This window comes from Artemia sp. Qi Xiang Cuo, chromosome 13, assembly GCF_049724085.1.
Source record: "Artemia sp. Qi Xiang Cuo chromosome 13, ASM4972408v1, whole genome shotgun sequence".
NCBI lineage: Eukaryota > Metazoa > Arthropoda > Branchiopoda > Anostraca > Artemiidae > Artemia > Artemia sp. Qi Xiang Cuo.
This window is the reverse complement of record NC_142806.1, coordinates 45082145-45108338: the sequence shown is the minus strand read 5'-3', so window position 1 is coordinate 45108338 and position 26194 is coordinate 45082145. Positions and strand designations below refer to the sequence as shown.

Below are 26194 nucleotides of genomic sequence, written 5' to 3'. Positions count from 1 at the left end.
TTTTTTTGCTTTACAAAGTCAGTAATTATCCTGTTTGTATGCGAAACCAGGGTTAGCTTGTTTCTGTATTTCATCAGGAGTCCTTATTGAGTGAGTACTTAACTCTTTTATCTACTGATTCAAGATTGTCGTTTTTTTCAACGAATCAGCGGTTAATCAGTTTTGATGCTGAATCAGTAAGCAGCTTGGATGTAGTTTGTTTGTGCATTAAATCAGGTTTTCTTTTAGTTTTTTACTTGACAGTAGATAACTTGACCCAGTTTTTTGCCAATTCTAGTTTTGCACTTATTTTATAACTTATTTTAGTTTGGTACTGAGTTAGGAATTATCTAGCTTTCCCCCCTATTCAGGAACTAGGTCGTTTTTACATTGAGTGGAGTTTTTTTTTTTTTTTTGCAGATTTAGCTGATTTTGCACCAAGTCATATCATAACCTATGATTAAACTTTGTGCAGTTTTAGCTGGTTTTTACACCTGATTCACTCGTTTCTACAGCAAGCATAGATTTCTCTGAGTCAGGACTTAGCATTATTTTGCATAGGGATCAAAGCTTTAAGTTGGCCAGTTTTCATACTTCATAGATAAGGCTGAATTTATTTGTGCACAAAGTCAGCTGGCTTTTTTTTGCTGAAGTATAATATCAGGTCTTAGTAGGTTTTTGGACCAAGTTAGTCTGTAGCTCTGACTTGGCTTGTTTTTACACTAAGCCAAAACTAGACTTATTTTTGCAAGGGTCCAAGTCCCAAGATATAGCTTGGTTTTGACAAATAAGCAGGACCAGGCCTGTACTTATCTTGGCAGTCCGCTGAGTCAGACTAAGACTCTAAACTAAAACTCTAAATTCTCAGCTAAAACTAAACTAAACTGTAAATAGAAGTAAAACTCTAAGCTAAGATTCTAAACTAAAACTCTTAGCTAAGACTCTAAACTCTAAACAAAAACTCTTAACTAAAACTCTAAGCTAAGACTCTAAACTAAAACTCTAAACTCTAAACTATAACTCTTAACTACTATAACTCTAACTAAAACTCTAAGCTAATACCAAACTGAAACTCTAAACTAAAACTCTAAGCTAAAACTAAAATATAACTCTAAACTAAAACTCTTAACAAAAATTAAACTAAACTGTAACTCTAACTAAAACTCTAAACTCTAAACTAAAACTCAAAAGTCTAACCTAAAACTCTTAAGTAAAATTAAGCTAAACTATAACTCTAACTAAAACTGCAAGCTAAGACTCTAAGCTTAAATTCTAAACTCAAAACTAAAACTCTTAACTAAAAATAAACTATAACTCTAACAAAAACTCTAAGCTAAGACTCTAAATTCTCAACTAAAACTAAACTAAACTACATATACAACTAAAACTCTAAGCCAAGACTAAAATATAACTCTAAACTCTAACTAAAACTCTAAGCTAATACTCTAAACTCTAAACAAAAACTCTTAACTAAAACTAAAGTAAACTATAACTCTAACTAAAACTATAATCTAAGACTCTGAACTAAAACTCTAAACTCTAACCTATAACTCTTAACTACTATAACTCTAACTAAAACTGTAAGCTAATACCAAACTCAAACTCTAAACTAAAACTCTTAACTAAAACTAAACTATAACTCTAAACTAAGACTCTTAACAAAAATTATGCTAAACTATAACTCTAACTACAACTCTAAACTCTAAACTAAAACTCTGAAGTCTAAACTAAAACTCTTAACTAAAATTAAACTTAACTATAACTCTAACTAACACTCTAAGCTAAAACTCTATACTTTAAACTAAAACTCTTAACTAAAACTAAACTACAACTCTAAACTAAAACTCTTTACTAAAACTAAACTACAACTCTAAACTAAAACTGTTAACTAATACTAAACTAAACTAAAAATGCAACGAAAAACTCTAAGCTAAGACTCTAGGCTAAAATTCTAAACTAAAACGTTTAGCTAAAACTAAACTACAAGTCCAAAAACACTTAACTAAAACTAAAATAAAATATAACTCTAACTAAAACTCTAAGTGCTGAGAGTCTAACTCTGAACTACAACTAAACTAAACTATAACTCTAACTAAAGCTCTAATATGAAGATAATATCAAACTAAAACTCTAAACTAGGGAGGGGGGCTCTTTGGAGGCCTGGGGGGAGGGTGGCCCTTTGGGGGACCAGGGGGAGGGGGTCCATTGGGGGCCCGGGGGAGGGGTTTCTTTGGGGGCCCGGGGGTCCTTTGAGGGCCTTGGGGGCGCCTTTGGGGGCCCTTTGGGGGACCCGGTGGTAGGGAGGCCCTTTGGGATTGGGGTAGGGGACCTTACAACACTGTTCAAATGGACCTTGTGTATTATAACGACCACAGAGTTTCACCCCAAATCATCTTATAAAATGTCTCAAACTGTTTCGCCCAAAAAATCCCTAAAATGTCTCAAAGTGTTTCGCCCAAATAATCCCCTAAAAGTAATTTCAGCATGTTCCTTTGTTTCAACATCCCTGCTCTGTCATATTTGAAATTCCCAGGAAACCATTTCCCTCGTAAAATATATTCAATCTGTCTTGATCTCGTAAGTAGAATGGGGGGTACCAGCCCCACGATTCACCCCTGCTGCCACCTATAACTTTTTTGCACCCCAAATAAGGGCATAGCCTCCCTCGGGAGAACACGTGGTTAATGGGGTCAATGACCTCTTTTTCCAAGATCGATTTATTTGTTGTTTCTATGTGTAATAACTCCGGAACGAAGGTTGCACATGCGCATTGAATTCTAACGGGAACAATGTTATTGATCTAGGAGTCGAGGGGAAGTGAATTTCCGAGAACTTGATTGCGTAATCGATTGAGAGTTTTATTGATCCGATAACGGGAAACAGTTAGATCACGTGTTTCCTTCTCAGCCAATCAGAGGGCTTTGTTTACATAGTAGCGGCGGAGTGAATATAAAGAAATGATTTTCGTTATAGTTTTATTAGTCTGTGAATAGAATTCAAGGAGTGAGAAAAAGAACAGTTTGACTTTACTCATTTGGATATATATTTGTGATGTCGATGAGTGGAATGTTTACACTATTAGAAGTTGATAGTGGAGATGATTGTAATAGTACAAGAGCACACAGCATTGCGGTGGAAATCGCGAAAGGTTCGCGGCTTTGTCTGGAGTGGGATGCAGTATATGCAAGATATGTGATATCCTTGAGCAAAATTAAAATGGAAGATCAATTATGTTTCGCCGCTAAAGTTGATATAGCACATGTGAATAGACTTCAATGTGCTTTAAGTGCATTGGTGAAACATATCGAAGACAATAAACAGTATCGCTAATTGTACATGCTCTATATTATTGATGTTGTTGTTCTAATTATTCAATAAAATTGTTTCGAAATCGAAAATGTTCTCTTTCTTTTCTGGTTAGGGCTAACGAATCAGGGTCAGTCTATGGTCAGCAGTCGGAGTGAAAGGACTGAAAAATGAATAAATTTGAGAAAGAGAGAATTAGATCAAATCTAGTGTTTATTGAAAAACATTTGATTTTGGATGATGATTTTCACGATTTATCTCTTAAACGCAGGATATTCTCTTATCAGTGAAATATTTAAAATATAATGAGGAGTGATTCCTCCCCATTGGAATATTTTATGAAGCTTTTAAAATGTGACTCATGTGCTTATAGCCAATTTATTGATATATTAATTGAAACAACGCAGAATCATGTTGTGAATATGCTTTTGAAAACATTGCCAATGGATTCAATGTAGATGGCTCCCCCCCATCATTCGAAAAAGGTAACGTCACAGAGCTACTCCTCTCTCCCCCATTTCCTTCTCATTGAATTTATCGAACGAAGAGGATCAGTTTCGTTTTAGCTGTGAGTGAGTTGACATCGGAAACCGAAAAATGTTCTATATATGTCCATTGTGCATGTACACTCTTGGCAGTTGGAATCAATGTGAGCATTGTACAATTATTGATGGCTATAGTGAAAAGTTTAAATTATGTAATCCTTGCAAATTAAATAGAGGCTATGCAGTACAAATTAAAGGATGTAATTCATGTCTTGAGGAGGTGTGTGACTCTCATCCTAGAGGGCACCTGTGCTCCAATTTTACTATGATAAATGTGATCAATGGGAGAATACTTATCCCGCTATAATTGGAAAGAATCCTAAACGTGATTTTAGTTTATTTCTACGAGATTGGTATCGTCGTGGATTTAAATTATTCTGGGAAGAGGAATCTGGTCTACGATTCAACTGTTGGGGTAACAAGACAATCTGGTTTCTACGTCATCGTTGCGATGACACCACCTACTATGACTATAAACAAAGTGATTTTTATTTGGCAGTTACCGAATGTGATTCATCAGTTGAAAACACTGTATGTGATATTGCTTCAAATAGACAGATTGAAACTCGTGAATTTCATAATATGAATGCAAATAGTATCATTGACTATACAAAGAGATATGACAAGAGTGAAGTTACATTGTACTGTAGAAAATGTGACCCTGACTTTGCAGTCAATCAAGATCAATATACAGGGAATCCAAATGATTTACCAACATTAGTGGTTCACGACAGTTGCCTATACACCGAAGTAGAAGAAATCTAAAGTGAAAATTAAAAGACATTGATGTATATAGATATGCATTTTATTAATAAACAAATTCACAAACATTTTTAAAGCACATTTCTCTTAGGGCAATGAAATCAATACTATATAGGTCTGAGAGGATATTTTCCACTAGAAAGTCGTTCAGACGGGGATTGCCAACATAAATGTGGAGAAACTGCTTGTAAGTATAGCCATGGCATCGGAACACAAAATTATTAACAGTTAATTTTGTACCGACTACATAAATATTTAAGACCAAGTGTACCATGATGCACCATTGTGGTCTGAGAAATTCAAAAACTCAGAAACTCAATACATAGTTTTCGATAATTTCAAGTCGATTACTATCTAAGAATTTTATTTCTACAACACTTAGACCTTCCTTAGGTTGAAGTACTGTTTTACACCACAAAATGGTAGAAAATACCGCTTTACTTGAGTACATTATACGTTTTGCCTCTTAAAATTTGCCCCATTAGCTTAATATGTTATTTCGTGAGAAAAAAACTATCAAATAAAAATGCAGACTAAACTTGATGAAACTTATATATTTGAAATCAGCATTTAAAGCTGATTCTTTGATGTCTCTATTCGTATCAAAATTCCGTTTTCTAGAGTTTCGGATACCATTGAGCTGGCTCGCTCCTTACTTACAATTCGTTACCACGAAATTTTTTATTAATTAAAAAACTTTCAATAAAATAATTTTTTAAAAGAAAAGTAAAGAGCTACTACATTAAATCAAAGATGAGCAGAAATAAATTTAAATAATTGTTCAAACGTAAACTTATGTCCAATGCCAAAATAGCTAAAGTGAAAAAAACTCTTTCCCACAAGAGGACACTTTTCAACTAAAAGTAAAGAGCTACTAAATCAAAGATATGATTAAATAATAACGAATAATTCTTCAAACGTAAACTTATGTTTAGCGATAAACTTATTAGAGTGATAAAAAACTATTTCCCACAAGAGGACACTTTTCGAGTAAAATTAAAGAACTACCAGACTAAACCAAAGATATGATGAAATAATAATGAATAATTGTTCAAACTTAAATTTTCTATATTACGGGAATAGTTTATTTTCTAACCAATATATCTACCACAGGTTCAATACCTGAGTTAAACTAAGAGGTTTCAATTTCAGTAAAAAATTACATTTTGACAACATTTGACAATTTACCAACTTTAAAGTTTTGTTTAGTTTCAAAATGTTTTCTGTCACTCATCATCTTTTAATCATTACCAGACTAAACCAAAGATATGATGAAATAATAACGAATAATTGTTCAAACTTAAATTTTCTGTATTACGGGAATAGTTTATTTTCGAACCAATATATCTACCAAAGGTTCAATACCTGAGTTAAACTAAGAGGTTTCAATTTCAGGAAAAAATTACATTCTGACAACATTTGACAATTTACCAAATTTAAAGTTTTGTTTAGTTTCAAAATGTTTTCTGTCACTCATCATCTTTTAATCATTCACAAACAATACTAAAGAAAACCACTTCCCACGGTTTATTGATTTTAAATTATTAAAAAGGCTATTATTTCATTGAAATATACATTTTACATTTTTAATTTTCATGCTTTTGATAAGTATCTTGTCCTTTTGGTGTATATTGCAGCTGAAGCCTTATCGCAAAATCACTGTTTCAAGTTTTTTCATAATTAAAGGATACGAATTAGAACCATGGGAACGTAATTTCGTCGTATTTTGCTTATTTTCGTTGGAAAAAACACTGAAAAAACCATATTAAGAGCTATATTTATGAGTCTTATTTTTATGAGCTATATTTATTAGTGGCGCACCACTTAACCTGATGTAAGTTAACCTAGAAATGTTAGGTAACTTAACCTAATCTAACCTAACCTGACCTTGGTGGTGAGGGTCCTACCCGTGTCAGGCTTTCGGCCCCGTGGCCCCGGGGTTGGGGGGGGGGCACCTTGAAATGTTCGGTAACCTAACCTTGGTGGTGGGGGGCCCAACCGTGGGAGGCTTTAAGTCCCCGTGGCCCCCGGGGGGTGGGGGAGCTAGTCTAACCTAAATTAACCTAACCTAACATAATCTAACCTAACCATACACCTAACTTTTTGTTGAGGGGGCGGGAGCCCCCCCCCCAAATAAAAAACCTTAACAAAAGAGGCTGCCGTTAATTAACCTAACCTAACATAATCTAACCTAACCTAACCATACACCTAACTTTTTGTCTGTCTCTAACCTAATTCAAGGGATTTCAAGAGCGATGGTTGAGGCGGCGGGGGAAGTGGGGGGGGGGGCGACGTAGGCGAAGCTAGTCTAACCTAAATTATCCTAACCTACCATAATCTAACCTAACCTAACCATACACTAACTTTTTGTCTGTCTCTAACCTAATTCAAGGGATTTCGATAGCGATGGTTGAGGCGGTGGGGGAGCTCCACACCTAAGAACTTTTCTTTCTCGTACGTAGGCTAAGCTAGTCACCATACACCTAATCAATCTTTGATAGTTTTACAGAAATTCTCACTTCCCATTGATGCTCTCCTGTGTCCAAAACAAAATCGAACGTAACAATTAATTAATCTGCATTGAAGATGTCTCGTTTGACACAAATAGTCTATGCGATGTAAGAAGTATTGTTTTGAAACCATTCTCCGCGAGTGAAAAGTGGCAATTCTAGTGAGTGTTAATTGATATATAGAAAGGTAATGATTGTTCTAAATCAACAGTTTGCACAATTTAGTAAATAAATAACCGTTAGGTTAGTATATTTAAGAGTGCTGAAAAGCTTTAAAAGTCAGTATATGTTGAAATAGAGGACAAGATAGAAAATAATGGAAGGTTCTTCAAATGCAAGCCCGGCAATGTTTGATGTGAGTTCAATAATATGTCTTTTCAGTGTGTTTTCCAACGAAAATAAGCAAAATATGATGAAATAAGCCTTCAGCTGCAATTTACACCAAAAGGACAAGATACTTATCTAAAGCATGAAAATTAAAAATGTAAAATGTATATTTCAATGAAATAATAGCCTTCTTAATAATTTAAAATCAATAAACCGTGGGAAGTGGTTTTCTATAGTATTGTTTGTGAATGATTAAAAGAAGATGGGTGACAGAAAACATTTTGAAACTAAACAAAACTTTGAATTTGGTAAATTGTCAAATGTTGTCAAAATGTAATTTTTTCCTGAAATTGAAACCTCTTAGTTTAACTCAGGTATTGAACCTTTGGTAGATATAATGGTTCGAAAATAAACTATCCCCGTAATACAGAAAATTTAAGTTTGAACAATTATTCGTTATTATTTCATCATATCTTTGGTTTAGTCTGGTAGCTCTTTACTTTTACTCGAAAACTGTCCTCTTGTGGGAAATGCAAAATACAATGAAATTACTTTCCCATGGTTCTAATTCATATCCTTCAATTTGGGGGTCAGGTTGTATTTTTTCTAACTTTTGTGTGTTTTCGCAATAGAATGGCCCATATTTAAAACATTTATCCTTTAGCTAGTTGAAGATCTGTATTAATTCTACATGTTTTGCCGAAATGATGAGGTAAAAAAGTAACATTGTGCAGTTTTTAAAACTGGTGTGTGTGTACTAAATATAATGGATAAGATTTAAAACATTTAACCTTTAGCTAGTTTAAAATGTGTATGAATTATTCATTTTTAGACGTTTTGAAGATGTAATAAATGTTTATTTTGTATTTTTTCTAACTTTTGTGTGTTTTCACAACAGAATGGCACATATTTAAAACACTTACCCTTAGCTAGTTTAAAATGTTTATTAATTCTTCATTTTTAGCCTTTTTGCAGAGTTAATAATGTAACATTTGCATTTTTTCTAACTTTTGTGTGTTTTCACAACAGAATAGCTCATATTTAAAACATTTACCCTTAGCTAGTTTAAAATGTGTATGAATTCTTCATTTTTAGCCGTTTTGAAGAGGTAATAAAGGAATATTTTGTATTTTTCTAACTTTTGTGTGTTTTTGCAACAGAATGGCTCATATTTAAAACACTTACCCTTAGCTAGTTGAAAATGTGTATGAATTCATCATTTTTAGCCGTTTTGCAGAGGTAATAAAGGAATATTTTGTATTTTTTTCTAACTTTTGTGTTTTTTCGCAAAAGAATGGCCCATATTTAAAACACTTAACCTTAGCTAGTTGAAAATGTGTATGAATTCTTCATTTTTAGCAGTTTTTCAGAGGTAATAAGGGAATATTTTGTATTTTTTTCTAACTTTTGTGTGTTTTCGCAACAGAATGGCCCATATTTAAAACACTTACCCTTAGCTAGTTGAAAATGTGAATGAATTCTTCATTTTTAGCCGTTTTGCAGAGGTAATAAAGGAATATTTTGTATTTTTTCTAACTTTTGTGTGTTTTCGCAACAGAATGGCTCATATTTAAAACACTTACCCTTAGCTAGTTGAAAATGTGTATGAATTCTTCATTTTTAGCCGTTTTTCAGAGGTAATAAAGGAATATTTTGTATTTTTTTCTAACTTTTGTGTGTTTTCGCGACAGAATAGCTCATATTTAAAACACTTACCCTTAGCTAGTTGAAAATGTGTATGAATTCTTCATTTTTTCTTCTGTGAAAAGGGGCAAATTATTTCAATACTAACTTTTTTCTCTTCTTTTTAAGGCCAATTATGAAGAATATCTGTCACCGCCACCCACTAGGAAAATGAGGCCCAATAATGGGCGCCCCATGAAGGCCACAGTTGTACAGTATGGACGCTGGCTGAATCCTCCCAAATCTCCCGGTCACTCCAACCTTCATATCGACTATTCAAGACCGACGCTGCCTGTACAAGTCGCAGCCCAATTTGTACAAGAATGTAACGCCACTGGTCCCTTTACCCTCCCACATGCACGACCTGGTCCTTCAAGCACCCAAGCCCCGGTGGATTATGCAAATGTAAGCATTTTTTTCCTAACTATATTTTTCTTCCAATGTTTTTTAGTCTTTTCTTTTTCACTATTTTTCAATACTGTAAAAGTTTTTGTCAGAGATATTAAAAAAATTTAAGTTTGGAAAATTATTCGTTATTATTTCATCATATCTTTGGTTTAGTCTGGTAGCTCTTTACTTTTACTCGTAAAGTGTTACTCTTGTGGGAAATGCAAAATACGACGAAATTACGTTCCCTTGGTTCTAATTCATATCCTTTAATTAGGGGGGTCAGGACTTGGTACGAAAAAGGAATTTTCAGTGAAAGACTCATAAATATAGCTCTTAATATGTTTTTTTTAGTGTTTTTTCCAACGAAAATAAGCAAAATACGACGAAATTACGTTCCCATGGTTCTAATTCGTATCCTTTAATTATGAAAAAACTTGAAACAGTGATTTTGCTATAAGCCTTCAGCTGCAATTTACACCAAAAGGACAAGATACTTGTCAAAAGCATGAAATTTAAAAATGTAAAATGTATATTTCAATGAAATAATAGCCTTCTTAATAATTTAAAATCAATGAACCGTGGGAAGTGGTTTTCTTTAGTATTGTTTGTGAATGATTAGAAGATGATGAGTGACAGAAAACATTTTGAAACTAAACAAAACTTTAAATTTGGTAAATTGTCAAATGTTGTCAAAATGTAATTTTTTCCTGAAATTCAAACCTCTTAGTTTAACTCAGGTATTGAACCTTTGGTAGATATATTGGTTAAAATATAAACTATTCCCGTAATACAGAAAATTTAAGTTTGAACACTTATTCGTTATTATTTCATCATATCTTTGGTTTAGTCTGGTAATGATTAAAAGATGATGAGTGACAGAAAACATTTTGAAACTAAACAAAACTTTAAATTTGGTAAATTGTCAAATGTTGTCAAAATGTAATTTTTTCCTGAAATTGAAACCTCTTAGTTTAACTCAGGTATTGAACCTTTGGTAGATATATTGGTTCAAAAATAAACTATTCCCGTAATATGGAAAATTTAAGTTTGAACAATTATTCATTATTATTTCATCATATCTTTGGTTTAGTCTGGTAGTTCTTTACTTTTACTCGAAAAGTATCCTCTTGTGGGAAAAAGTTTTTTATGACTCTAATAAGTTTATCGCTAAACATAAGTTTACGTTTGAAGAATTATTCGTTATTATTTCATCATATCTTTGGTTTAGTCTGGTAGCTCTTTACTTTTACTTGAAAAGTGTCCTCTTGTGGGAAAGAGTTTTTTTCACTTTAACTATTTTGTCATTGGACATAAGTTTACGTTTGAACAATTATTTAACTTTATTTCTGCTCATCTTTGATTTAATGTAGTAGCTCTTTACTTTTCTTTGAAAAACTTATTTTGTGGAAAGTTTTTTAATGAATAAGACATTTCGTGGTAACGAAGTGTAAGTAAGGAGCGAGCCAGCTCAATGGTATCCGAAACTCTAGAAAACGGAATTTTGATACCAATAGATACATCAAAGAATCAGCTTTAAATGCTTATTTCAAATATATAGGTTTCATCAAGTTTAGTCTGCGTGTTTATTTGATAGTTTTTTTCTCACGAGATAACATATCAAGCTAATGGGACAAATTGTAAGAGGCAAAACGTATAATGTACTCAAGTAAAGCGGGATTTTCTACCATTTTGTGGTGTAAAACAGCACTTCAACCTAAGGAAGGTCTAAGTGTTGTAGAAATAAAATTCTTAGATAGTAATCGACTTGAAATTATCGAAAACTATGTATCGAGTTTCTGAGTTTTTGAATTTCTCAGATCACAATGGTGCATCATGGTACACTTGGTCTTAAATATTTATGTAGTCGGTACAAAATTAACTGTTAATAATTTTGTGTTCCGATGCCATGGCTATACTTACAAGCAGTTTCTCCACATTTATGTTGGCAATTCCCGTCTGAACAACTTTCTAGTGGAAAATATCCTCTCAGACCTATATAGTATTGATTTCAGTGCCCTAAGAGTAAAGTGCTTAAAAAATGTTTGTGAATTTGTTTATTAATAAAATGCATATATATATATACAACAATGTCTTTAAATCTTCACTTTAGATTTCTTCATCTTCGATGTATAGGCAACTGTCGTGAACCGCTAATGCTGGTAAATCATCTGGATTCACTGTATATAGATCTTGATTGACTGCAAAGTCAGGGTCACATTTTCTACAGTACAATGTAACTTCACTCTTGTCATATCTCTTTGTATAGTCAATGATACTATTTGCATTCATATTATGAAATTCACGAGTTTCAATCTGTCTATTTGAAGCAATATCACATACAATGTTTTCAAATGGTGAATCACATTCGGTAACTGACAAATAAAAATCACTTGGTTTATAGTCATAGTAGGTGGTGTCATCCCAACGATGACGTAGAAACCAAATTTTCTTGTTACCCCAACAGTTGAATCGTAGACCAGATTCCTCTTCCCAGAATAATTTAAATCCACGACGATACCAATCTCGTAGAAATAAACTAAAATCACGTTTAGGATTCTTTCCAATCATAGCGGGGTAAGTATTCTCCCACTGATCACATTTATCAAAGTGACAATTGGAACACTGGTGCCCTCTAGAATGCGAGTCACACACCTCCTCAAGACATGAATTACATCCTCTAATTTGTACTGCATAGCCGCTATGTATTTTACATGGATTACATAATTTACACTTTTCGCTATGGTCATCAAAGACTGTACAATTCTCACGTTGATTCCAACTACCGAGAGTGTACACACACAATGGACATAAATAGAACATTTTTCTGTTTCCGATGTCAACTCACTCACAGCTAAAACGAAACTGATCCTCTCCGTTCTATAAATTCAAAGAGAGGGAAATGGGGGAGAGAGGAGTAGCTCAGTGACGTTACCTCTTTCGAATGATGGGGGGAGCCATCTACATTGAATCCATTGGCAATGTTTTCAAAAGTATATCCACCATATCATTCTGCTTTGTTCCAATTAATATATCAATAAATTGACTATAAGCATTTGAATCACATTTTAAAAGCTTCGTACAATAGTCCAATGGGGGAGAACCACTCCTTATTATATTGTCAAGTGTCCCACTGACAAGAGAATATCCTGCGTTTAAGAGATAACTCGAGAAAATCATCATCCAAAATCAAATGTTTTTCCATAAACACTAGATTTGATCTAATTCTCTCTTTCTCAAATTTATTCATTTTTCAGTCCTTTCACTCCGACTGCTGACTCTAGACTGACCCTGATTCGTTAGCCCTAACCAGACAAGAAAGAGAACATTTTCGATTTCGAAACAATTTTATTGAATAATTAGAACAACAACATCAATAATATAGAGCATGTACAATTAGCAATACTGTTTATTGTCTTCAATATGATTCACCAATGCACTTAATGCACAGTGACGTCTATTCACATGTGCTATATCAACTTTTGCGGCAAAACATAATTGATCTTCTATTTTAAATCTGCTCAATGATATCACATATCTTGCATATACTGCATCCCACTCCAGACAAAGACGTGATCCTTTCCTAATTTCCACTGCAATGTTTTGTGCTCTTGTATTATTATCATCAACTCCACTATCAAATTCTAATAGGGTAAACATTCCACTCATCGCCATCAAAAATATATATCCAAAAGAGTAAAGTCAAACTGTTCTTCTTCTCACTCCTTGAATTCTATTCACAGACTAATAAAACTATAGCAAAACTCATTTCTTTATATTCACTCCGCCGCTACTATGTAAACAAAGCCCTCTGATTGGCTGAGAAGGAAACACGTGATCTAACTGTTTCCAGTTATCGGATCAATAAAATTCCCAATCGATTACACAATCAAGTTCTCGGAAATTCACTTCCCCCTCGACTCCTAGATCAATAACATTGTTCCCGTTAGAATTCAATGCGCATGTGCAACCTTCGTTCCGGAGTTATTATACATAGAAACAACAAATAAATCGATCTTGGAAAAAGAGGTCATTGACCCCATTAACCACGTGTTCTCCCTAGGGAGGCTATGCCCTTATTTGGTGTGCAAAAAGTTATAGGTGGCAGCAGGGGTGAATCGTGGGGCTGGTACCCCCCATTCTACTCTCGTATGAATTTCTGAAAAATATCTAAGGTGTTCCTACTTACACTATTATGGTTTCGATAGAATATTAATTTATCTCTCTGACCTAAAGACCAGAGAAGCCATATTTAAAAATAGAATATTAATTTATCTCTTAGACCTAAAGATCAGAGAAGCCATATTTAAAAATAGAATATTAATTTATCTCTCAGACCTAAAGACCTGAGAAGCCATATTGTAAAATGAAATCCCCTCATGATAGAATTCCCCGCCGATTATGTAAATCAATTTCTCAGAAATCTAGTTTCCCTTCGTGGATCAATCAATTTCCCAGAAATCTAGTTCCCCTCTTTTCCTAGTCAATTATGTAATCAATTTCTCAGAAATCTCTCCCCCTTCGTGGATCAATAATCCATGAATAAATTATGTAAGCCCAGTATTCAATAAGGGGGTTCTACTATCGGTAAAACTGATCTGTTTCTTCAAGGGTATGTTGTCTCTGATGTTTAGCCTAGCGTTTTAAATTAAATTCATTCAAATAAAATATGCTTTAATAAAAGGCAGAATTCAAAACCAAGCTGAGTTGGAATGCCAGATACATTTTTGAACAACTTGAAAAAAAATCACAAAATTAGACATAGAACTGTTTGTTTCTAAATATGATACAAGGTCAAAAAGAACTCACCCTTTAAGAACGAAGACAAATGTAATGGAGCAATTAAAGATGGATGTGATAAGATCAGCAAAACTGAGATTCAGAAGGAAGTAATTTGTAACAGATCTCATGCTTCGATTTGCTAAAAATAGAAAAAGCCTGGGCTTCAAAGTCTCAAACTAAACTATTTACAGTAATCAGCAGTTTTTTAGAAAGCGACCCCTACATGTGTTACTTGCGTAAGACAATTTGCATAATTTTAGAAAAAAAGGATAACAACTCGGTCGAGTCACTTCTTACTTACAGTTCGTTACCACGAATTTTTTGACAACTATTTAGAGGCTCTGTTTGAATAACCTTTTCTATTTAAAGCTTAATGCGTCATACTTTCCATGGTAATGAATGTTAATCATAAAACAAACGTCGTAATAAGTTACCACAAATTAATAAATAAGATATCTGAACACAACGTATATACTAAACAGATCAACTTCTTATGCTGATTAATTTTAAAAACTTTTTCTATGAAATTGGTTTTTGAAAGACAAGTAAGGAGCTACATTAAACCAAAAATGAGCAGAAATAGAGTCAAATAATTTACCAAGAGTAAAACTAAAAAAAAGTAAATAAATAAATAAATGAAACCCTAAACAAACTGAAATTACAATAAATAACTGAGTCAAACACAAAATGAGCTTCTTCTAAGATAAGTGAAGCTGAATGTTCCCCATGCCTTCTGAAGACCAGAACATAATTTGCACTTTACTGAAAACAATCCTTATTTCATATTGAATGTTCCTTTTTTCATAATTAATTAAAAAAACTTTTTCCAAAATATAAGTTTTTCAAAGATAAGTAAAGAACTCCATTAAACCAAAAATAAGCAAAATTAAAATAAAATAATCTACCAAGCGTGAAACTACCACAAATCAGCATCGATAATTAATGAAATTCAAAACAAACAGAAATTAAAATAAATAACCGAGTCAAACTCAAAAAGAGCAGAAATTAACATGAGTATGTTTCAAACCCTGTGTCGTCCCAAGGCCAGAACATGATTTGCTATGTAACTGACGGAGTACAAATGTTTTTACTTTTATAACTTTAATAAATCAAATAATATTAATATTCTGATTACTAAATATCAGTATATGTATATTAAACTGACAATACACATTAATTTGTATTTTTTTCAGTAAATTGCAAATTATGTTCTGGCCTTGGGAAGACGTAGGGGTTTTGAGCCCTAATCATGTTAATTTCTGCTCTTTTTGAGTTTGACTCGGTTATTTATTGTAATTTCTGTTTGTTTTGGGTTTCATTTATTTATCGATGTTCATTTGTGGTAGTTTCACACTTGGTAGATTATTTGGTTCTATTTTGCTCATTTTTGGTTTAATGGAGTTCTTTACTTTTCTTTGAAAAACTAGTTTTGTGGAAATTTTTTTTTTATTAAATTTCTGTTCGTTTTATATTGACATAATCTTTTAAGGGAAAAAGAAAATAATACTTTAAATCTTTTGTTTTTTTTTAATACTTTATAGTTTGGCCTGCTATTTGTATGCGGGAGAAACATTTAAAGCAATTTTTAACAACATACACCCTTTTAAAAATCTGGACACATATAGTAGTATTTAATTTAGTTTCATACTTCTTTTAGTTGACCAGAAATAGAAAATTTGATACCATTCGCAAAAAAATCTGTCTACTTTCTTTTTTATATTGGATACACTTGCGCTATTTTATATTCACTTGCGCAATTTGCAATTGAATGAGCCCTTTTTCAGTTTCTACGACCACGCTTTCAATATACACCTTATATGCCCCCAGAGAATAAATTTCAAGCCTTGCACTGAGGGCTGTGAGGGGGATTTTAATCTTCAAAGACCTAATTTCCAGAATTCTCAACTTTGTTAAACAAAATGGCTATCTCAAAATTTTGATTGGATGTGTTTGGGGAAATAGTGGGCTTGCGAGGGGGTTAGTTGCCTTACAATCACTTCCGAATATTAAAAAGGGCACTAGAGTAGAGAGGGGGGTTCTACTCCCGTACGTATCACGTGGTTTATGGTTTTCTCACTGAGAATGAAAAAACAGGAATTTTCTCACTTGGAAAAACAGGAATTTTCTCACTTTTATGTCTGTTTTCAAGGATGGTTATGTGTGTTGGTCGATTTATTTGATGTTTTTCATGGATGTCAACATCGATTTATGGATATTTTATTCATTGTGTCAAAGAGAATTAGAAAAACATGAAATTTCTCACATTTTTGTCTGTTTTTAAGGATGGTTATGTGGATTGGTCGGGGTAAATGATGTTTTTCATGTCTTTTATATGGATGATTAATGTCTGTTTGTTGTCAGTGAGAATGGACATTCTCGACGCGAATGTTATGAGATTTTTTGGATAACCTAACCTGAGAAATTGATTTACATAATCGCTAGGGGAAATTATTGATTCACGAAGGGGGAATTAAAAAACAAACATTGCTTCCTTGTTGTTTGGCGAACTTGACCTGAGAACTTGATTTACATAATCGCTAGGGGAAATTATTGGTTCACGAAGGGGGAATTAAGAAACACTCTGGCTTCTTTAATCTTAGGTCTGAGGGATAAACGTTCTTTGGGTCAGACAGAAAAATTAATATTCTATTTTTAAATAGGGCTTCATTGATCTATAATGTCAGGAATTATAAATGACATCAATTGTTATCTTGGAATTATGCGGGAGTCTAAAGAGATAGAAATTCTATTTTTAAATACGGCTTCACTGAGCTTTAAGTCGGAGAGATAAATTGATATTCTAACGAAACCCTAATAGTTTAGCTAGGAAAATTTATGAGATGAAGAGTTTAACGTAGGAAAGGGTTTCCTAGAAATTTGAAATGCGTTAGCGCAGAGATGCCAAACAAAAGGAACACGCTGAAATTACGTTTAGGGATTATTTGGGCGAAACCGTTTTATCCATTTTATGGGATTATTTCGGCGAAACAGTTAGAGACATTTTGAAAGAAGATTTTAGGAAAGGTTTTAGAAGAGAATTTGAGGGTGAAACTCTGTGGTCGTTATAATACACAAGTTCCATTTGAACAGTGTTGTGAGGTCCTCTACCCCAACCCCAAAGGGTTCCGATCCCCCACCCCAACCCCGAAGGAAGCCCCCGGTCCTCAAAGGTCCCCCAAGCTCCCAAAGAGCCCAGCCCCCCAAACGCCCTCCTCAGACCCTCAAAGGCCCTCCTCTGGTCCTCAAAGGGCCCCCGGACCCCCAAAGAGCCCCCGGACCCCAGAGGCCCTCCCCCGGTCCTCAAAGGTCCCCCGGGCCCGAGAAGCGCCGCGGGCCAGGAATGCGCCGCATTGGGATGCGCCGCAGGGGGATGCTTCGAGGGTCGGGGGAAGCGCCGCAGGGATGCGCCGCAGGGATGCGCCGCAGGAATGCGCCGCAGGGATGCGCCGCAGGGAAGCGCCGCAGGGTTTTAGCTTAGAATCTTAGTTTAGAGTTTTTGTTAGAGTTCTAGTTTAGTTTAATTTTAGTTAAGAGTTTGATGTTTTACCTTTGAGTTTCAGTTAGAGTTCTAGTTTAGTTTAGTTTTAGTTAAGAATTTAGAGTTTTTAGCTTAGAGTCTTAGCTTAGAGTTTTTGTTGAAGTTCTAGTTTAGTTTAGTTTTAGTTAATAGTTTAGAGTTTTAGATTAGAGTCGTAGCTTAGAGTTTTTGTTAGAGTTCTAGTTTATTTTAATTTTATTTTAGAGTTTATAGTTTTAGCTTAGTCTTAGCTTAGAGTTTTTTTGTTAGAGTTCTAGTTTAGTTTAATTTTAGTTAAGAGTTTGATTTTTTTACCTTTGAGTTTCAGTTAGAGTTTTAGTTTAGTTTTAGTTAAGAGTTTGGTGTTTTACCTTAGAGTCTTAGCTTAGAGTTTTAATTTGAGTTCTAGTTTAGTTTAGTTTTAGTTAAGATTTTAGAATTTTAGCTTAGAGTTTTTTTTGTTAGAGTTCTAGTTTAGTTAATTTTAGCTAAGAGTTTGATTTTTTTACCTATGAATTTCAGTTAGAGTTCTAGTTTAGTTTTAGTTAAGAGTTTAGAGTTTTTAGCTTAGAGTTTTTATTGAAGTTCTAGTTTAGTTTAGTTTTAGTTAATAGTTTAGAGTTTTACCTTAGAGTCTTAGCTTAGAGTTTTTGTTAGAGTTCTAGTTTAGTTTAGATATAGTTAAGAGTTTGATGTTTTACCTTTGAGTTTCAGTTAGAGTTTTAGTTTAGTTTTAGTTAAGAGTTTAGAGTTTTTAGCTTAGAGTCTTAGCTTAGAGTTTTTGTTTGTGTGTGTGTGTAAGTTTTTGTGTGTGTGCGAGTTTTTTTGTGTGTGCACATATCAATTCTATTTTACTAAAATAATATAAAATTTTCGTGTGTATATGTTTGTGTAATAAGTTTTTGTTTGTGTGTAAGTTTTTGTGTGTGTGTTATTTTTTTTTATTGTATTAGTTTTTTTTTTGTTAATTTTTTTTTGTTCTTGTGGAATTTTTTGTGTGCGTGTAAGTTTTTTGTGTGTATGTAAGTTTTTTGTGTGTGTAAGTTTTTTGTGTGTATGTAAGTTTTGTGTGTGTGTCTAAGTTTTTGTGTGTGTGTAAGTTTTTGTGTGTGTGTAATTTTTTGTGTGTGTGTAATTTTTTTTTGTGTTTCTGTTATTTTTTTTGTTTGTGTTATTTTTTGTGTGTGTGTTAGTTTGTTTTTGTGTGTTTGTAATTTTTTGTGTGTGTGTAAGTTTTTGTGTGTGTGTGTAAGTTTTTATGTGTGTGTAAGTTTTCGTGTGTGTGTTTAAGTTTTTTTGTGTGTTTAATTTTTTGTGTGTTTGTAATTTTGTTTTTAATTAGTTTTTTTGTGTTTGTATTTTTGTTTTTGTTTGTAATTTTTTGTGTGTGTATTTTTTTGTTTGGTTTTAGGTTTATTTTTTCTTTTTTTAGTTTTTGTCTGTGTATTTTAGTTTTTTGTGTGTGTATTGTTTTTGTTTTTATTTATTGAGTTGTTTGTATTTTTTTCTTTTTTTATTTTATGTGTGTGTAAGTTTTTGTGTGTGTGTTAGTTTTTTTGTGCTTTTTTAAGTTTTTGTGCGCGTGTTTTTTTTTTTTTTAGATTTTAGTTTTTTGTGTGTGTAAGTTATTCTTTTGTATGTAATTTATTTTGTTTATTTATTTTTTTGTGTGTGTGTATGTTTTTTTTTGTGTTTAAGTTTTTGTGTGTGTGTAATTTTTTTGTGTGTGTGTGTAAGTTTTTGTGTGTGTGTAAGTCTTTGTGTGTGTGTGTAAGTCTTTGTGTGTGTGTTTAAGTTTTTGTGTGTGTTTTTGTTTTTGTGTGTGTGTTATTTTTGATTTGTGTTTTTGGTTTCGTGTTTTTTTAAGTTTTTATGTGTGTGTATTTTTTTTTTTGTTTGTAAGTTTTTGTGTGTTTGTTCTAGTTTTTGTGTGTGTGTGTAAGTTTTTGTGTGTGTGTATGGGTTTGTGTTTGTGTAAGTTTCTGTGTGTGTTTGTAAGTTTATGTGTGTTTGTATGTGTGTTTCAGTCTTTGTGTGTTTTTTAGTTTATGTGTGTGTAATTTTTTTTGTTTGTTTAATTTTTTGTTTGTGTGTTATTTTTTTTGTGTTTTTTTTAGTTTTTTTGTGTGTGTAAGTTTTTGTTTGTTCTTGTATTATTGTTTTTCGTTGTAAGTTTTCGTTGTCTTTATAGTTTGTTTGTTTGGGTAAGTTTTTTTGTTTGCGTAAGTTTTTTTGTGTGTGTAAGATTTTTTGCGTGTGTAATTTTTTGTGTGCGTGTAAGTTTTTTTGTGTGTGTGTAAGTTTTTGTGTGTGTGTGTAAGTTTTTGTGTGTTTGTATTTTTTTTTTTGTATGTATGGGTGTGTGTTTTAGTTTTTGTGTGTGTGTAATTTTTTTTTTGTGTTTTAGTTTTGTGTGTGTGTAAGTTTTTGTTTGTGTGTTTGTTTTTTTGTTTTTGTATGTTTATGTTTTTTTTTTAGTTTTTTTTTTTGCGTTTGTTATTTTTTTTGTGTGTTTGTAATTTTTTGTATGTGTGTAAGTTTTTTTGTGTGTGTAAGTTTTTGTGTGTGTGTAAGTTTTTTTTTGTGTTAGGTTAGGTTAAGTTAGGTTAAGTTAGGTTAGCCTACGTACGCGCGCGTACGTAGGCTAACCTAACCTAACCTAACTTAACCTAACCTAACTTAATCTAGCCTAACCTACCCTAATTTAATCTTTTTACCATGTTTAAGTTAGGTTAGGTTATCTTTTCATGAGCGCTCGTGATATGTTTACCTAACCTAACCTAACTTAAACATGGAGAAATGTTTTTAATTATTCATTAATATTTATTTATACCTAACCTAACCTATTGTTTTTGGTGGTTAGATGAATGAACTGAATTTAAGAAAAATTAGAAGTAAAGTGAAACTTTTTATCTTCAAGGTAAATAATCACAAACATAGTATTGCCATTCCTATCTTCTAAGGAAAAATTTAGAATTAAACTTTAAATTTTTTATGTCTTTGAGAAATTAGGAACTGAAATGGAAGCTTTTTCATTTTCAATGGTAAATTTCAGAATTCAGCTAACTTTTTTTTCTCTTCTCTAAGAACATTCAGAAGTAAACTTGTACATTTTAAACTTCTTCGAGAAAACTCAGAATTAAAGTGGAGCTCCATATCTTCATGAAGAATATTCACAATCAAAGTATAACTTTTCCTATCTTCTATGAAAGATTGTGAACAATGTTTTAAATTTTTTCTCCTCTTTGAGAAAAATCTGAATTGAATTGGAAAATTTTATATTATTTTAGTACAATATAATATATAAATAAATTATTTAATTTTAATTGAGGAAATTTAGAATCCAAATTTAACTTGTCTTATTCAGTAAAAATATTTGGAACAGAAATTTAAATTTTTTCATCTCTTTGAGAAAGGTCGGAATTGAATTTAAGAAAATTCAGAATTAAAGTAAAACTTTTTATCTTCATGAAAATAATCAAAATCATAGTATAACTTTTCTTATCTTCTATGGAAAAATTTAGAACTGAACTTCAAATTTTTTATGTCTTGGTGAACTTACAACTGACTTTTAAGCTTTTTATTTTCTCTTGAGAAAATAGACTTGAAATGTATTCCTTGGTAAAATTCGGAAGAGAACTTGAACTTTTCTATCTTCTATGAAAAAATTTGGAACTGTATTTAAAATTTTTTCATCTGTTTGAGAAAAAATCTGAACTGAAGTGGAAAATTTTTATATTATTTTGGGGAAATAGAATTGATCAATAACTTATTTCATTTTCATTGCAAAATTCAGAATCGAAGTTGAACTTTTCTTCACTTCTTTGAGAAAATTTAAAATTGAAGTGAAACTTTTTATCTTCATAGAAAATAATCACAATCATAGTATAACTTTTCCTATCTTCTATGGAAATTTTTTTTTATTTTCATGGAAAATAATCGGTGGAAGCTTTTTATTTTCTCTGGAGAAATTAGAATTGAATTGTGTTCTTTGGTAAAATTCAGAAGAGAACTTGAACTTTTCTATCTTCTATGAAAAATTTGGAACAGTATTTAAAAATTTTTCATCTCTTTGAGAAAAATCTGAACTGAAGTGGAAACTTTTTATATTATTTTGGGAAAATAGAATTGATCAATAACTTATTTCATTTTCATTGAGAAAATTCAGAATCGAAGTTGAACATTTCTTCTTCCGGGAAAATATTTGGAACAGAACTTTAAATTTTTTCATCTCATTGAGAAAAGTTGGAATTGAATTTAAGAAAATTTAGAATTAAAGTGAAACCTTTTATCTTAATAAAAAATAATCACAATCATAGTATAACTTTTCATATCTTCTAGGAAAAAATTTTGAAGTGAACTTTAAATTTTTCATGTCATGGTGAACTTAAAACTGAATTTGACGGTTTTTATTTTCTCTGGGGAAATTAGAATTGATTTATGTTCTTTGGTAAAAATAAGAAGAGAACTTGAATATTCACGATCAAAGTATAAATTTTATTTTCTTCAATGAAATATTTGGAACAGAACTTTAAATTTTTTCATCTCTATGTGAAAAGTCAAAACTGAATTTGAGAAAATTTAGAATGAAAGTAGAAATTTTTATCTTCAAAAGAAATAATGAAACTCACAGTAAAAATTATCCTGTTTTCTACAGAAAAATTTTTAACTGAACTTTAAATTTTTTATGTCTTGGTTAACTTCAAACTGAAGTGGAAGCTTTTTATTTTATCTGGAGAAATTAGAATTGAATTATGTTCTTTGGTAAAATTCAGATGAGAACTTCAGATGAAGAGAGAATTCAGATGAGAAAAATTTGGAACTGTATTTTAAATTTTTTCATCTCTTTGAGAAAAATCTGAATTGAAGTGTAAAATTTTATATTATTTTAGGAAAATAGAATTGATCAATAACTTATTTCATTTTCATTGAGAAAATTCAGAATCGAAGTTGAACTTTTCTTCTTCCGGGAAAATATTTGGAAGAGAACTTTAAATTTTTTCATCTCTTTGAGAAAGGTCGGAATTGAATTTAAGAAAACTTAAAATTAAAGTAAAACTTTATCTTCATGGAAAATAATCTGTGGAATCTTTTTATTTTCTCTGGTGAAATTAGAATTGAATTATGTTCTTTGGTAAAATTCAGAAGAGAACTTGAACTTTTCTATCTTCTATGAAAAATTTGGAAGAGTATTTTAAATTTTTTCATCTCTTTGAGAAAAATCTGAACTGAAGTGGAAAATTTTTATATTATTTTTGGAAAATAGAATTGATCAATAACCTTTCATTTTCATTGAGAAAATTCAGAATCGAAGTTGAATTTTTCTTCTTCCGGGAAAATATTTGGAACAGAACTTTAAATTTTTTCATCTCTTTGAGAATGGTCGGAATTGAATTTAAGAAAATTTAGAATTAAAGTGAAACTTTTTATCTTCATGGAAAATAATCAGAATCATAGTATAACTTTTCCTATCTTCTACGGAAAAATTTAGAAGTGAACTTTAAATTGTTCATGTCTTGGTGAACTTAAAACTGAAGTGGAAGCTTTTTATTTTCTCTAGAGAAATTAGAATTGAATTATGTTCTTTGGTAAAATTCAGAAGAGAACTTGAACTTTTCTATCTTCTATGAACAATTTAGAACAGTATTTTAAATTCTTTCATCTGTTTGAGAAAAATCTGAATTGAAGTGGAAATTTTTATATTATTTTAGGAAAATAGAATTGATATGGGTACACACACAAAAACTCACACACACACAAAATCTTACACACACACACACAAAAAATGACACATACAAACAAAAATACACACACAAAAAAACTAACACACACACAAAAAATAAAACGAACAAAAACAATTAAAAACAAAAACAAAATTACACACAAAAAAAAAATTACACACACACACAAAAAAAAAATCAAAAAAAAAAAATTACAAACAAAAAAAAACATACACACAAACAAAAAATTACACACACAAAAAAAACTTACACAAACAAAAAAAATTACACACACACAAAAACTAAAACAAACAAAAAAACTAACACACACACAAAAAAACAAACACACACAAAAAAACATAAACACACAAAAAAAAAATTAAAAACACACAAAAGCTTACACACACACAAAAACTTACACATAAACTTACACACACACACAAAATCTTACACACACACAAAAAAAAAAATACACACACACAAAAACTTACACACACACAAAAACTCACACAAACACACAAAATTAAACACACAAAAAAAAAAACACACACACAAAAAATTACACACAAACAAAAACTTACAAACACACAAAAAAACTTACACACACACAAAAAAACTTACACACAAACAAAAACTAACACACACACACAAAAACTTAAAAAAACACACAAAATTACACAAAAACAAACAATAAAAAACAATAACCAACTTAAACACACACAAAAACTTACACACACACACAAAATCATACACACACACAAACAAAAACATACACACACACACCAACATAAACAAACAAATAAAATGACACACACACAAACAAACTTACACACACAAAAAAACTAACACACACACAAAAACTTACACACACACAAAAACTTAAAAACACAAAAAAACTTACACACACACAAAAACTTAAAAACACACAAAAACTTACACACACACAAAACAACTTATACACACACACAAAAAACTTACACACACACAAAAACTTACACAAACAAAAAAACATAAACACACACAAAAAAACTTATACACACACACACACACAAAATTACACACACACAGAAATTTACACACACACAAAAACTTACACACACACCGAAACTTACACACACAAAAACTTACACACACACAAAAACTTACACACACACAGAAACTTACACAAACACAAAGACTTACACACACATAGACTACACACACACAATGACTTACACACACACACACAAATAAACTTACAAACACACACATAAACTTACACACACACAAAAACTTACACACACACACAAGAACTTACACACACACACAAAACACACACACACACAAAGACTTACGCACACACAAAAACTTAAACACACATAAACACTTACACACACACTAAAACTTACACACACATAAAAAATTACACGCACACAAAAACTTACACACACACACACAAAAACTTACAAACACACACAAAAAAATACACACACACACACAAAAACTTACACACACACAAAAAATTACACACACAAAAAAAAACTTAAACAAACACAAAAAAAAACACACAAACAAAAACTTAAACACACACAAAAACTTACAAACACACAAAAATTTACATACACACAAAACCTTACACACACAAAGAACTTACATACACACAAAAAACTTACACACACACACAAAAACTTACACATGCACAAAAAAACTTACACACACACAAAAACTTACACACGCAAAAACTTAAACACACACTACATACACACAAAAACTTACATACACACAAAAGCCTTACACACACAAAAAACTTACATACACACACAAAAACTTACACACGCACAAAAAACTTACACACACACAAAAACTTACACACACAAAAACTTAAACACACACAAAAACTTACATACACACAAAAACTTATTACACACACACTTACACACACACAAAAACTTACGCACACATAAAAACTTACACACACACACCAAAACTTACACACACACAAGAAATTATACACGCAAAACAAATTACACACACACAAAAACCTACACACACACACAAAGACATAATAAAACACAAAAACTTACACACACACAAAAACTTACACACACACAAAAAAAAAACTTACACACACACAAAAACATACACACACACACAAAAACAATCACAAACAAAAAAAAAAAAACACACACAAAAACTAAAATACACAAAAAAACCTTACACACACAAAAAACTTGCATACACACAAAAAAACTTACACGCACACAAAAACTTACACACGCACAAAAAAAACTAACACACAAACAAAAAAATACACAAAAAAAAACTCACACACACACTAAAACTTACACACACACAAAAACTTATTACACACACATACACACACGAAAATTTTATATTATTTTAGGAAAATAGAATTGATATGTGCACACACAAAAAAAATCGCACACACACAAAAACTTACACACACACACTAACAAAAACTCTAAGCTAATACTCTAAGATAAAAACTCTAAATTATTAAATAAAACTAAACTAAACTACAACTCTAACTTAAACTCAAATGTAAAACATCAAACTATTAACTAAAATTAAACTAAACTAGAACTCTTAACAAAAACTCTAAGCCAAGACTTTAAGCTAAAACTCTAAACTATTAACTAAAATTAAACTAAACTAGAACTTCAATAAAAACTCTAA

General features: G+C 31.6%; 1 protein-coding gene across 1 annotated transcript in view; it reads right to left on the bottom strand.

Moving 5' to 3' along the window:
• Positions 1 to 26194, bottom strand: part of LOC148945328 (tachykinin-like peptides receptor 86C) — a 668425-nt gene that overhangs the window by 499187 nt on the left and 143044 nt on the right. The window contains exon 3 of the mRNA XM_089099007.1: positions 14309 to 14420. Coding sequence (XP_088955133.1) covers positions 14309 to 14420 — 112 coding nt within the window. The remainder of the gene's footprint in view (positions 1 to 14308; positions 14421 to 26194) is intronic.